Genomic DNA, 14,876 nt, shown 5'->3' on the forward strand with positions numbered 1-14,876 from the left:
ACCTTTACGCAAAGGTATTTGTTAAACCTGAAGGTGGGTGTTTGTTTTAACAATCCTATTTGAACGTGCCTCCTTCACAGTCCCCAACAGAAAATTAATAATGAGGGAGGATCATAATTAAAATATTACTATTGCATAAAACATCTGAAAGTATTGGCAACAGATGGCAGTAAAACATCATGCACCATGCTGCAACAGTTTTCACTGGCTGATAGGCAAGATGTAACACTTCTTTTTTTCAAATGGCTTATTATTCTAACCATATTTCAGATTCTTCCAAAAAGCAAATGATAATGTGGAACATGTTAGTGGTGAATTTATAATTTGGAAGTCGTTTCGTGATTTAGAGTCAAGAGTCCATTAGTTCTGCAAATAGAGACTATTCTCAGTAGAGTTTAATGTCTGTAAGCAGACAGAGTATCTGGCTCACGCATATGATATACTGCAAGAGGAAAAGAGAGAATAAAGAAGAGAAGTACCACCTGTTATTTTGATGATCTTATTAGCACCACAGGTTGTAGAGTTACATCAGATATTACTGAAAAGAGAGAAAATAAACCCCCCATATGGTTAACAATCATTAAATGTCATATCACCCCACAGCACCTACTGCCCAACCAGAAGGGATCTGTTTGTTGTTTTTTCCTTAAGTGCAAGAAGCGCCGTATCGGACCATAATCTACACCTACATTGACTGTAATGCCTGCTATGGCTCTGGTGCAGTGACTTACTCACACGCAGCACTGCAGCATTTGCTGCATAATTTGTGCTGTGACTGGCAAGCCTCAATTAATTTGGGTAGCCTGTGTTCTATCATTTCATCTCCAGCAATACAATTAGACAGCACACAGCGAGGCTCTTGGTATTGTGGGGCTTCACAAAAGAAACTCCAAGAGACCAAGCAGGGCTGCTGGTTGCTTCTTCAATGAATCTTTTATGGAAGGACTTGTCAATACAACACTGAATGCTGTGTAACTGATAAACATACCTTGCCCCAGATTTGGCAGTGTGTCAAGAGGATGTTGATTTAAAAACAAAACGCTGCACATTAAGACCTCACTTTTCAAGCAGGCGCACATGTGACATGGCACGTTCCAAAATAAATGTTTCCGCATCAATCTCAGCCAGCAATCAAAACAGTGTTTAGGATGGGTTCTGTCCATGGTTTGTGTAGTTTGGGAGATGAAGTCATCAATGGCTGTTTACTAGTAATTGCAAAGAGATTATTTTACCCAATACTCAGAAAAACACTATTTATTGCAGTGATTATTTCAATTATGAGTTACCTATAAGTCTATCCATAAACTCACAAGTACCAAAAGCAGCATAGATAGATGGACATGAAGCAGCTCTCTAAGTTCTCTGTTAGTAGGAATGTCACTGGATGAGTTAACGGAGGTGAACAGGTGTTTCTGACCTGGACTGTAGTTGAACTCAGAAAGCTGAGACTCTTATATTTCTGTGACATTAATTCAAAGAAGTCAGACTCCTGAGACGTCTTGAAATCTGCTACTATTTTGAAATTCTTTTCAGTGATTCCTCTCAAAGCACAAGTCTGTTTTCTTCCTCTTCCAGCAGCTGTTGCTCGGCGACATTTCACACCCACATGTGCATTTTCACTTCAAAACTATAGTATTCAATGGTCAGTGAAGAGACTCTTACAATTAAGTTTTACAACTATCATTGAATAACTGTTAGAATTTCATATGGAACATATGTGACTTTTGGTACATATGGTGTAAGACTGTTGAACAGCATTACTCTGTTGCTCTGACAGAATTTTAAATAGTGCTGGAACAGGAAAACAGAAAATGTCTTTACATGGTTTAATGTTGAATTTGCGTTTATATACAATTTCTATTTTATTGAGATACATTTCCTCGTGTTCTTACTGTATGAAAAACAATCTAAAGGTAATAGATTACCAACAGAGAGGACTTTTAATGTAATTCACTATAAACTCTATGCACCGATCACATAACTATCAAAACTATAGTGCATACAAGTCCAGCTTTTTTTTCATAACACAGAACTAAACCTTGAACAGGAGTGTCATACTAGTACTTTCACAAGTTTAGTAACTGATCACACAAAATATAAACATTATTCATTAAAGTTTACATTTCATTATATTAGTATGAAAAGTAACAGTTACAGTGCACAGTTTTGATTATTAACTAGTTATTAATGTATTAACTATATTGTGTTGTCCTGTGTTGAGATAAGTGTGGTGACTTTTAGTGCAAAAAAATACTGTTTCAGGACATCTGAGTCTTGAGGCAGGGGAGGCTACAGGACCCCAAAACACAGACTTTGAATTCTCAACAAAAAGCCAGCCTTTTCATGGCAGTGAGACTGTTAACAAAAAGCTGCATTACAAGAATGGTAGGACCCAATGTTTTTTGGAGCACCACCTACAGGAAATAAAAGTCAGGACATCTTAGCCTCTGCTTCATCAATCATCCATTAGTCACGGATTTGGTTGATTGATCTCTGGCTCTTCCTGTACACATGCCACACTGTCCTTGAGCAAGACACTAAACTCAAACCTATGTGCACAGAATTTTTTTTCACTTTGGGCCAAATGGTCCAAAGATTTAAAAACTTATAAAATGTGGACAATGATAATTTCTCAAATAACAAATATCTATTTATGTGATAGATATTTCTTCTTCAATCACTGCAGTGTATTTTTATTGGAACATGGTGGTGATGGAAGGGTTTATTGATAGGAGGGAGATCATTTTCATAAGACATAACTAAGATTAAAAAAAATTAAAGTCTGAATTATAAAAAGACAAGCAATATATATCTATATATATCTATATATATATATATTATGTACAATATTCCATGACTAAGTAAGCATACAGCCAAGGTATTTTGGATCCTTTACTTTATGAAATTTCTTTGCATCGAACAAAGAAATTCAGGAAATTGTGAGAAATCAGCAGATGTGATGGCCAGGTATTCATGCAGTGTTCTTACTGAAAATGAATATTTAGTGTGGTTGGTCTTTAAAAACATCGACATGAACATTAAAATCCATGAGCTACTAGACACAAAATCCTTTGTCATAAAAAAAAGAGTATTCCCAGTAAGTCAGAACCATTCTTGAGACACGACTCCCTTTCCTTTAACTGGATGAAAAAAAAAAACACCCTCAAAAGTGGCATGCATTTGAATAATCATATCTGCCAGGCACTCAGAGTTCACCTGTGACAAGGAAAGAAATGTGATGCTGCAGAATATAGTGTGTATAGTGTGGTCCTCGTTGATCTTTGACTGTGTGTGAGTGGAAATTACTCCAGTGGTGAATGCCAAACACAACGGGATTCAACCAATAACGTACACAGTCTCAGAAATGACCAGGGGAGCATTTGGAGTCTGCCACTCTCAAATTTAATCGTAGCAGTATTGCCCCACACATTCCCAAAGGAAAACTTCCCAACATCAAAAAGCGAGCCAAAAACAAACATGTCCTCCCCAAATGAAAAATGACACAGCGTCCCCTCTGCACACTCCTTTCTGTGAATTTATATGGCAGCACAGGGTATTTCACTAGTGGTGTTTTGCCTTTTCAATTTTTGTCTCTACTGGAGTGCTACAGTGCATTTATACTATAAGTGAATTTTTTTTTTACAATTAAACCTTTATAGAGAGGGAAAACATTATTTGAACTTGCTGTGTTGTGATAATGTTTTGCATTCTTCACATCTGCTATCAATCTGCTTGTTGCACACTTTTTTTGCCAGCAAACATAATGCACCATTACATTCAGAAATATGCATAACTGTTCATAGTGTGCCTGAATAAATGTAAGTTATAATATCCAATTTTCCTGAAACCAGACATACTATTTCTACACAGACTTCAGTTTTTAGACAAATCATAAAGTAAATGTAAATTAAATGCATGCTTTTTACTGCTCATTTTAAAGAAAGGTCTGCATAGTAAGTTTCATGTGCATGGCAGCCTGCATTGGCTGCTCTGATAGGTTTAGTGTAATCTGGCTCTACAAAAGGAAAATGTGATTCATTATGTTTACTGTCAGAAAGAGCTGCTAAATTCATGATTAAATATTCACAATGACTTTCATCCCTTTGTTGGGGATGATTAGCAAGAGTGGTGTAAGACTGTTGAACAGCATTCCTCTGTTGCTCTGACAGAATTTTAAATAGTGCTGGGTCAAGAAAAAAGAAAATGTCTTTACATGGTTTAATGTTAAATTTGTGTTTATATACTGTTTCTATTTTATTGAGATATATTCTCTTGTGTTCTTACGGTATGAAAAACAATCTAAAGGTAATAGATTACCAACAGAGAGGACTTTTAATGTAATTCACTATAAACTCTATGCACTGATCACATAACTATCAAAACTACAGTGCATACAAGTCCAGCTTTTTTTTTCATAACACAGAACTAAACCTTGAACAGGAGTGTCATACCATCTCTGTCAACAATGCTGCCTGAGTGCAAAGGACAGCCAGCAATGAGTATTACACGACCAAGACAAAGCAGTGTAACTTTATATGAAAGGAAATGGCAATTTTTTTTCTTTTTGTCTGATGTTCTGTGTGTTAGCAGTACAGCGCTCGAGATGACGGTAAGGTTTATGTCTCAAAAATAAGAATGTGTGTGAGTGGTGGATGAGGGAGGGGAGATGAGTGTGTTGCAGTGGCATCAGGAAATTTGGATTTTCACTGTTTGGTCATTGGAGCTTGGATTATTTACAGTTAAATACAACCAATGCCTTGCACTGTATAGATGCTGACAACTGCAAGTATAGGCAGCTGTATTCACTGGTGCCAACTATCATCCACGGAAAGTAGGTATTCAGTGCTCAAACATGACTAGATGATGTCATGTGCTCATTTACATATGAATGAAATTGCTGAACCGATCAAGAATAAATAGGCAGAGCTCAGCAGCAGGCCCTCTCTCATTTCTCCCACTGGCTCACTCTGCCCTACAGTGCTGAGCTGTAAGCCTGTGTGCACTACGGAGATCAGCTGTGCACAGGAAAGGCATTGTTGATCAGACCTATTTGGAAGAGACAAGCAAGTAGTGCAAATGCCTGTGGATCGGGTTCAACATTTGGTACCAAATCTTTTGCCAAATGTTTATGAGCCAACTGCTTTTCCTTGATAATCCAAAACAGTAGATACAGTTGTTGGTTGAGCCTTTTAAGAAGTAATTTCACCCGAGGAGACGTATAAAAATTCAAAATCTAGTGACAGGTGTGGTCAAAATGCAGAAGAAAACAATTAGATTATTATTCAATGAAGCTAAAATCATTTAACTCCAGCTGAGTTACTGGGATGTAATTTATGCACTGTACACTATGTTCCTTGGACTCAGTATGAAGCATTTACGTATTGGGTTGTATAATCATGTCACAATGTATGTTTGTATCATGTTGTGCATTCAATCTAAAGGTTTCTTGAGGAGCAACAACTTCACAGTTGCATTTCTAGTAGTGATCTGAGTTTTTTTAACTTTTTTTTTTTTTTTAAATAGTTCATATTTGCCACTATTAGATAGACTCAACAGAGATGGACACTGTTTCTAATTTAGTTAGTGAGCTTTGACAAGTGATATGTAAGTTCAGTCAGTAGAGTCAGCATTTTAAACAAAAATAAACACTAACCTTTTTAATAAACCCTTAAACAACTCATTCTTAATATAAAATATAAATGAATAAAGTCACATGAGATCTAATTAAATATTTTTATCATGAATTTAGAATAATTTTAATGGGGTAAATCACACATTGTAGAATCAGGTTTCTGTACAGTGCCTCATCATGCATGTTATATTTTCAACCTACAGTATACCAGACTGTAACAAGACAAGACTGCAACAATGAGTAGAATAAAATTAATAGGTCATTCAAGATGTCAGGATTGTCTCCTCTGTGGAGCCGAGAAGGTCTTAGCCATTTTATAAGAAAAACGCTCCACAACCATTTAGCAAAATGGTACATTTTCTCAGATGACTGAATATCAAAGGTTAATGATCCTAGATCTGTTTTTGAACTATCTGTAAGGGATCTACAGATGACGGTAATAGTAACCGATATTTTGGAGCAATCATGTTGAAGGTTTTGACAATAAATAAATGAGTCCACAGTTTGACATACAGTAAGCTACAGTGGTTGTTAAGAAGTTACCTATTTTCTTGCAAAACACACCTTACAATCATTGTTGACATGTTTCAGGAAAGTATAATTTGAGATTTCGCTGTATATTTTTCTGGAGGAGAGAACTCGCTGTTAGCACTCACAATGCCAAATCTCAGACTGCCACTACATTGGACATTTTGGACAATGTTTATGTTACGTCAACATTTTGACACGTCTGGGACTGCACACTCCCTGAGGTGCAGAGAGATACTCGGTGTGAAATTTAAATTTCTCTGATGGGGTGAGCTTTCATTCCACTTTTTGTTTTTTAATAAATGTAGGATCAGATCTCTGATTAACAGTAATGTGGACAGCAAATGGACAGACAAGCTTTCACAGAGTTCTATTAAAGACACCATGACATGTGACCCTAAAAACTCCCGTTGAACATAATCAAAGAGAGCAAGGACCTGCATAGGGTTTGATGTGGTAATAATTGAAACATCACAGTATTTATTATATTTTTTGGATCTTGCTGTTTTTCTTTTGTTATTTTATAACAGATACTGTGATTGTCTAACAACATTTAGTTTTATGGCTGCAAGATCACCTGGAAAAGACGTAGTCTATTATTCAACGACTCTCGCTGGTCTACCATTAATATATCTGTGGCTTCAATGCCAAACGATGTCCTTTCTACGGACAGACATTAAACATGAAAAGAAAGCCACTAGCCGTGTTTGCCATCCTTTTCTAATAACCGCAGTTAATAACATAAATCATCACATTCAACACTCATTACAAAAAGTGTTACTTTTACAAAAGTAATAATGACTTTGTCAATTAATTAGGGAGAAGACAGGAAAGTAAAAGAGGCAAATCATACCGGATTGTGACTTGCATCCATCTGTTATTATTGATATTCTGGCCCGCAGCTGCATTCAAAACATGACTGCCACCACAGCCAAGTTTAGCGACAGGGCTTCCATCTTGAAGGAACACATGAAGGAACTGATCCCCAAAGTTCTGCTCCTGAGCTGAAATGGTAAGAAAATGTGGTTCGTCTTTTTGTGCACATTTAATACATAAAGCGAAGACACTGAATGCAGACAAAGACTCTGTGTGTAAGAGATTTAAAACCCAAAAGTAATAAAAAATGATTCCACAAAAAGATGCCCAGAAACAGAAATGGTTTGACATGATAGTAGTGGTACATAAGTGGGTGATGGACAAAAAGGTACGTTTTACTTCATTTGCCTTTCAATAACGTAAGCAGACGGCTGACTTTTTATTATTATCTGTAAATCCAGATCCATCTGTCCTGCTAAGCAGAAAACGCAGGTGCTTTATGTATGATACCAACAAAGGACTGTTGACTAGTTCATGCTAGTTGTGATCAATGGCTGTGAAACCAATTTGTCTGCTAGTAAATGCCATTTCACAGCCAATAGATATCCGTCTCTTCAGATAAAAGCTTACCAAGAATGCTGTGAGCTCTACAATAATCACACAAACACAAACAATAATAATTCTCAACACAGAAATGACCCAGACATGATAAACTCTACAAAGGCTTAAAGGACAGGTTCTGTCTACATACAACACTACGTTATTTTTCTTAAAGGACTTGGATGCAATAGACCACATTACATATAAAAAAAAAAAAATCATTCAGTCTTTGGAAAGTTAAAAGTAACTTGTGATAGCAAAAAAAAAATTAAAATCAGACAGAAATCTACCCAAAATACATGAAATACATTTGAAAATGTCTGAAGAATAACCAGCAATTCTCACAGAGGGACGGAAGAACTTTTCTCTAGATACTCCCACCTACAAGAGGAAAGGGAGACTGATGATGAAAGATAAATGCATCCTGCTTGCTGTTTCAGAGCCTGTTTTAATAAAACTTGAAATAAAGTAAATACAGGGCTCCTTGTCCCTCACTCCACCTGTGGAAACTGAAATTATTCACCACAAAGAACACTTTGGACTTTAGTGTCAGAGAGACCTTGATACACCAACTTGATGCTTTCAGACTCCAAGCTATCTCGGTCTGGGCATCAAACATATAGCACTGTGAATAATGACTCGCAGTGCCATGACTGCACCAAAATGAGCTGAATCATCTCTGTGTGCCACAGTGCAACCATGCAGTCTGGGTCTATAGGATAATCCAGATCATAAAATGATTTTCATGACCTTAATGCCATGTTATGGGTCAGCAGAGGGAAGTGAGTTTTTTTGCCTCATGAGATAAAGATCCTCTTTTGTGAACTTTTATTCACAAGTCTCCAGAAGGTTTTTTTGCATCACATACATGTAAGGGAGGCAAAAGGTAGCGAGCAAGAGTCTATTCTCCACGAAGGAGTATCTTCCCTCATGAATCACTCTCATTCTGCTATGCATGTTCTAAAACATACTGTAAACATGACAATCACATGACAAGAGGAAAGATGGCAAACCCCTGCATCTTATTCCTTCATTGTCCTTGAAGCCTGTGGAAAGTGGTTTCACCACATGGAAGTCAGTGAGTTGGGTCTCACTTTTCTCCAACCTCAAGGTCCTAAACGCAAAACACTTATTATGACCACAAGCTTGTGGTAAAAGCAAGAAATAATTTCTATTGTGTCAGTTGTGAGACCTAATATGTCCCAATGTTTCCAACAGGGCACACAGGGAGCGACAGGGGACCATAAATGCACAGGGAGCTACTGAGTAGATGCAACACAAGCAGGGTTGACCTCTTGGATTTAGCAATGACAATGGTAATTGAGCCAGGACTCTCTGAAATTGAGCTGATGTAACTTGCTGGACTATAGTACTAGCACAGAGGTGTGTGGGCTGCAGAGACCCTCTTGCGTCTAAACAATGTGTGTGTCATGGCATGGGTGGAGGACTTAGACACCAAAGGAAAAGCTGAGCTTGTTGTTTCAAGGCTGCATGGCAACTGATACGAAAGCTCTGAACAATTCCTCCAGAGTAAGAAGGGCATCCAGAAAATCCCCCATCTCTTTGTCGGAGGGAGGCTATGCTTAGCCTAATATGCTGCACTCTGATAATGCATTTTCTAAGCCGACTTGGAGGTCCTCCTTGTCATAAGACTCAACTGGGATGCTCTTAACGGTGCCGTATTACTAACCGCTGTTGCAGAGGGGACCATGGGAGGAATATCTTGTTCAGATAATCCACCGTTTTCTCATCCCTGCTCTGTGGAGTGGTAGGACTCCTATCCCCTGACAAATAACAACAGAAGTCACAAAAAAGGTAGCCAAGACATTATTTATTGGAGTGAAAATTTATCTAAAAAAGTTTTTTTTTTACCTGCAGCATTTAGTTAGTTTGTACTCTGCTTGAAGGGACGATATTACCCCGGGTCATTCAGTAATTTTACTTCCTTTACTTTTTCTTGTTCTCCAGGGATCAATTCTTGGTCCACTGCTTTTCAAATAGATCATGCTGCCAACAAGCCATTTCATCCAGAGACACAACATTTGTTATCACTATTATCCTACTGACATTTAGTTGAATGGATTTCTGTCCTTTGAGATATAAAAATGGACATCAAACATGCTTTTTAAAAAAAATCTTATTTATTTGACCTTTTTAATCTCAGGTAAAAAAAAAAATAAAAAAATCTCATTTTCTTCTTAGTTCATGCAACAACTAAAGTAAGCAGGATGAAATTATTAATGTTGGGTTATGTTTGCAACATTACCAAACTGCTTTATGAAAGACATACTGTATCTCTTATGAAAGAGGCTTCTTGTTAAATGCAGAAGCAAAACATGTTCCAGAATTTGTCAGTACTCATTAACTATCCATCTGTTTATTAAGAGTGATTAACTGTGATCAGAGCTTTTACAGGAAAGCTTGAAAATGAAATGGAAATATGCATTACATATTATAATATGTTGCAAAAATGTTATGCATGTCAGAAACTGTTTTAGCAGTGCAAGCATTACTTGAGGATAAGCAAAGCTTAAAAAACTAAAAATGTAAAGATACAAATTTTTATATTTTCATTTAACGATTATTTTTGTTAAATTTCATAATTTTCTTTTTAAGAAGGATTATAAATTATTTATTTTCTATTTTGGTAGGATTCTAAAGTCAGCAAATGAAGTTGCCTTTAATAATAGGGGAGACTGAAAAGTATAACACTCGGGTTTTTCAACTGCTGTGAACCCATGATGGCCAAAATTCTGTAAATTCTTCATATTTGGCACACAATTTCACAGACATGTTCAACTAATTGTTAAACTGTTAGCAGCTCCTCAACTCACAAGAAGATTAAAGGTTATGTCTGTAATATTATTGTACCTTTTAAATAATTTCTGTACAAATAACAGTCCAAAATTACCTTAAAATACAGCACACAAAATCACTGACCCATGACACAATCAAAGCATGTTTTTGTGGATAAATGACAAGTAAAATATAATTATGCTTGGCACATAATCATCTACATTATTTCCAAAAACACAGAATCAGCAGAGACTCTCTGGAGTTAATGAATGCAGCTACAAAGACAATGAAAACCTCACAGATGCAACTTCCTCCTACAACAATGAGCCTTTGTCTCCTCTCAAAGCACTTGATTCCGCTAAGCGCCATAACTCATTTGTTGACAAATATTATTTACTATAGATGTCAATGTTGCCCCATCTTTTATTTTTCTATTTTTCTTCCGTGAGGATATTGTTCCTCGCTGTCCCCACGGCCCTGTTACTCTGCGCCGAACCTAACAGAGCGTTCGTCCTTTTGTCAGTGCCTGTCACCTGCTCCCTCTCCTGCTCTCTCCCTCTCTTTATCTCTCTCTCTCTCTCTCTCACCCCACGTCCTTGTATTTCTCTTCTGCTACTGACAATTGAAGTCCAGGGGGAGACTCATGGGTTTGCTTCAGGGAGAGGTGTAAAAAGGGGAGCGGAGAATAAGGAGCAGATCTCCTGGAGAGAATCTCTGCATCTCAATGCATGTCTTTTGGTTTTCTTCTGATTAACTTTGTCTGTTTGATCTCTGGAGTTTTCTTTTCACTTCCTATCCTCTGATGTGAAAAAGATGGTGCGCTATAAGCCAGGAAGCATTACTAGATAAAAGGCACTGTGCCCGCTATATATGCTTTCTGAACATTCATCTCTCCTCATGACAAGGCTTGCAGTCTGCTTCGTGCTTTCCACGTTCTGCGGCAGTGAAATACTGTAAATATTATTGAGAATGGAGAACAGACTGATTTAATTAAACCAACCAACCAAAAATTATGCCTATGTTTTCCAGTTTACAGTTGTGATTCACATCTAATCTCAAGTGTGGTGAAAGCTGGTTTGGAGGGAAGATGGCATCAAGTTGACACAACAGTCAATTTTTCAAACTGATCTATAGTGAGAATCTGTAAGGCCTCCGACACACAATGACTTAAGATCTACACAGGGAGATAACTGGTGGCAGTGAATATATGAGCAAACTTATGGCGGGGAGGAGGTGAAACAATTTTGCTTGCATTACATCAAAGCATCAAGTCAGCATCTGACAACTAATAAGGTGATTCAGTGCAATCTTCCTGTAGCTGTCTCTACAAGATTTTCTTCATCTGTTACTGCTGAGTTAAATGTTTTGAAAACAAAAACTCAATTTTGATTACAAATACATCCAGAAAAGATAATACAAAATACGTCATTTTTCTGAAATGTCAATGTCTCATCTATTATCACAGCACTGTTATTCTCCTTTGCAAAAGGGCAATATAAATGACCAATTAGAATACAAAGGGAACAACTTTAACTTTAAGTTCATAAATGCAAAGTCTATAAAGTGTCTAGCTTTTGACAGTTGTAAATACATCCTCAATCATGTATTGAAAAACCTTTCAAGGGGAAACAAGAATGACATTAAAACATGAAAAATATACATCTCGGTTTCCCACAGCTGTATACTTTTTGTTCGTTGTGTTCTCTTTTTCTACGAAAACATCCAAACACAAGTATTAATTCAAGTATGTGGCAGCATACTAAAAGCCTTGCATTGCAATTATTCTGCTTTTCTGTTTTCAAACCTATAATTTGACATTTTCAAATATTTATTGAATAATGTATCTGAAACTTTCAAGGACTCAAACCACTGAATTCAGCAACAAATGTTTTACAAGCAACAGTAAACACACTAATCTACTGGGCACCGTTGTGTCTGAAAAGGAAATGCTTGAAATATTTAATTTATTGAAAAAAAAAACCCCCACATGCACACAACTGATTTATTTTTGATCACTCTAATTAGGCACCCGTGTCAGACAGGATACTGTATATTTGCCTCGAAATTGACACTGCCATTGTATATGTGTATTTAAGGCTTAGCTGGCTGACCTTTCAAGTGCACCAGCCTTATATAAAGCACTAATTTAGAGTCCTATTAAGTTCTGAGGGCTGGCTAATTAATAGCTCCTTAAATACAAAGATTTACGTCTTTGGTGGAACACTGAGGCACTCAGCGGCCATCATGGGAGGCCAATGTCAGCCGAGAGAAAGAAAAGTCAAGCTATTATTACTCTGAGGAATAGAAGACTGTTTAATAGTATAACTACCAAAAGAATTGAGCGCACTGTAGCGTACACTGTTCTAAGCATCTAGAAACTGGAAAGAATAGTACTGTGTAAGTTTTTTTTTCCAAATCTTGAACTATTATTAGTTGTGAGAGAAAATATTATATTCAATGTGTTAAAATGTTCTTGTTGAAAATTGCACAGACTGTTATCATTTTGGGTATGAGCAGGCATTTTGACCTGGATATGAACTTCTCCTCATTGCTGTCATCACAGTTACTCAAGCCAGAAAATCCAAATTTTGATCAAAGGAATACAAATAGAGTGTTAACCCTGAGCTGCGCTGCAATGTCTAACAGTCCTGTGAATGTAAATGAGGGGCCGTGAACCCGAAGACAATGTCAGATAAGCGGTTCATCTAGGTTATACCAGCAAGATGAATGTTATGATGTCTGTGCCCAGTTGGTGTGAAATAAATCACCCCTGATTGCCACACAATGCATGGTGGCTACAGTTTTCTTGGACTTGCACCTGACTTGCTGAGGAGGAACGTGGTAACAACGGCAGCCTCACAAAATCAAGGTGGCTGCAGTTTTTAGAGCAAGAAGCTGCATTTGCGGTCCACCGAGACACATAGTTGGATGTTTTTTGGAGTCATTACAGAACCCATAGCTCAAGGCGTTCTCGCAGTAGCTACACCCATAAGCTGGCTGGCACTTAATATATGCACACATACTTTGAACAGATGTGTAACACATAAAGCAGGATAAATGAAGCAAAATTCTCATGGGGCAGCTTTCTCAACCCCTAAAAAATATCCCCACAAATCTACCAATTCCTCTCATCCAAAACAATGCTCTATTGTTAAAAGGATCTACTCAGGGGCTGTCTGGCCTACCTATCCCAATCTTGCTACAAAGGGGAGTGTGTATGCATGTGTGCAGGTGTGAGAACAAAAGGGCTGGCATGAGGCAGGCATACAATGTAGAGCTCAACATTGACGTAAGGGGTGAGCCCAATCCTGTCTTTGCATGTGAGTGACTGGCTCCTGCCTTCTGAGAATGCCTTTGTTTGCTTTTAGGTTATAGCTCAATCAACAGCAGCAACACAACAAAAAAAATCTCCCAGCTGTTCAAAAATGGTCAGGCTATATTCAACATATATCATGTGCTCTGTCCCGCTCTTTCCTAATCACATGACACATTATTTCATACATGAGAAGATTTTGGTTGTGGCTGAATGCAATTTTTGGTTGTTAATGTCCTCTCTAAATAAACGCAATGTATGTGATCGTCAGGAAAAAAAACTTATACATTTTTTTGAAAGGTGGAAAATGAAGTCTCCTTGCTTCCTTGCTTTTGTCCTGTAGGTTTCGATACAAAGGACTGCTCGCTGTGTCCCAAAGTTCCCTGCAACAGCAACAGATGACTTATGGTGCATGATATCCCTAAGAGACATCTTTCAGTCAGGCCAATGATTTTTGGGATTGATAAGTAAAAGATATTAAAACACCACAAATAGATCTTTTACATACCGAATCTCTGTATACTAGTTATTTTAAATTGTGAAGATATTATTAAACTCAGATCATTGAAGATTTTATTTGCTCTCGTGCAGATTAAACAAATACGATTTCTTGTGTTAATTGGTGAGATTTCGAGGTGCTGGTAATTGGACTTTGTTACTTGTGGACTTTTTCTCCATAGTTTCCAGTCTTACTTCTAAATTAAGCTACTGGCTGCTTACTTTCAGTTTATGCTTTTACACAGACATGGTTAGAGAATGTTCACCTCAATGCACTCCTATTAAGCGTAATATATTTGCCAAAAAAGATACAAAATAATACAATAAACAAATTTGAAGAGCAATTCAACTGATAGCATGCATATAATTATTTTGTTCAAATTTCTGTGGATATTTCTATAATATTGTTATTGGGAATTCTCTTGGCCACGATAATTGTGGCGTGAAAATCTGATTGTTTTCTTATTATAATGGTCCAACTCTGACTTAATAACTCTGAAGTTGCTTTGAGTCTGAGCCAAATTTACTGCATGAATATAATGGTCTGGGTACACTCCACAGAGAATAGTTTGCAATCGTTGCATCCTCCTGGGTGTAGACCTACGGTTAATTTTAAAACACTTGGAGCGGCTTTAACCAATCGTGTCCGCCGAAACTCTACCACCGCTGCAACTACGTTTACAAAAAAAACAC

At 37.3% G+C, this 14,876-nt stretch overlaps 1 protein-coding gene across 1 annotated transcript in view; it reads right to left on the reverse strand.

Moving 5' to 3' along the window:
* The window catches only part of eys (eyes shut homolog), a 137,719-nt gene that overhangs the window by 31,154 nt on the left and 91,689 nt on the right, over positions 1 to 14,876 (reverse strand). Inside the window, exon 40 of the mRNA XM_069144847.1 lies at positions 7,014 to 7,164. Within this exon, the coding sequence (XP_069000948.1) occupies positions 7,014 to 7,164 (151 nt within the window). The remainder of the gene's footprint in view (positions 1 to 7,013; positions 7,165 to 14,876) is intronic.

Source organism: Embiotoca jacksoni, unplaced genomic scaffold, assembly GCF_022577435.1.
Source record: "Embiotoca jacksoni isolate LCO1_2020_lvr unplaced genomic scaffold, fEmbJac1.0.p SCAF_12, whole genome shotgun sequence".
Taxonomy (NCBI): Eukaryota; Metazoa; Chordata; class Actinopteri; family Embiotocidae; genus Embiotoca; species Embiotoca jacksoni.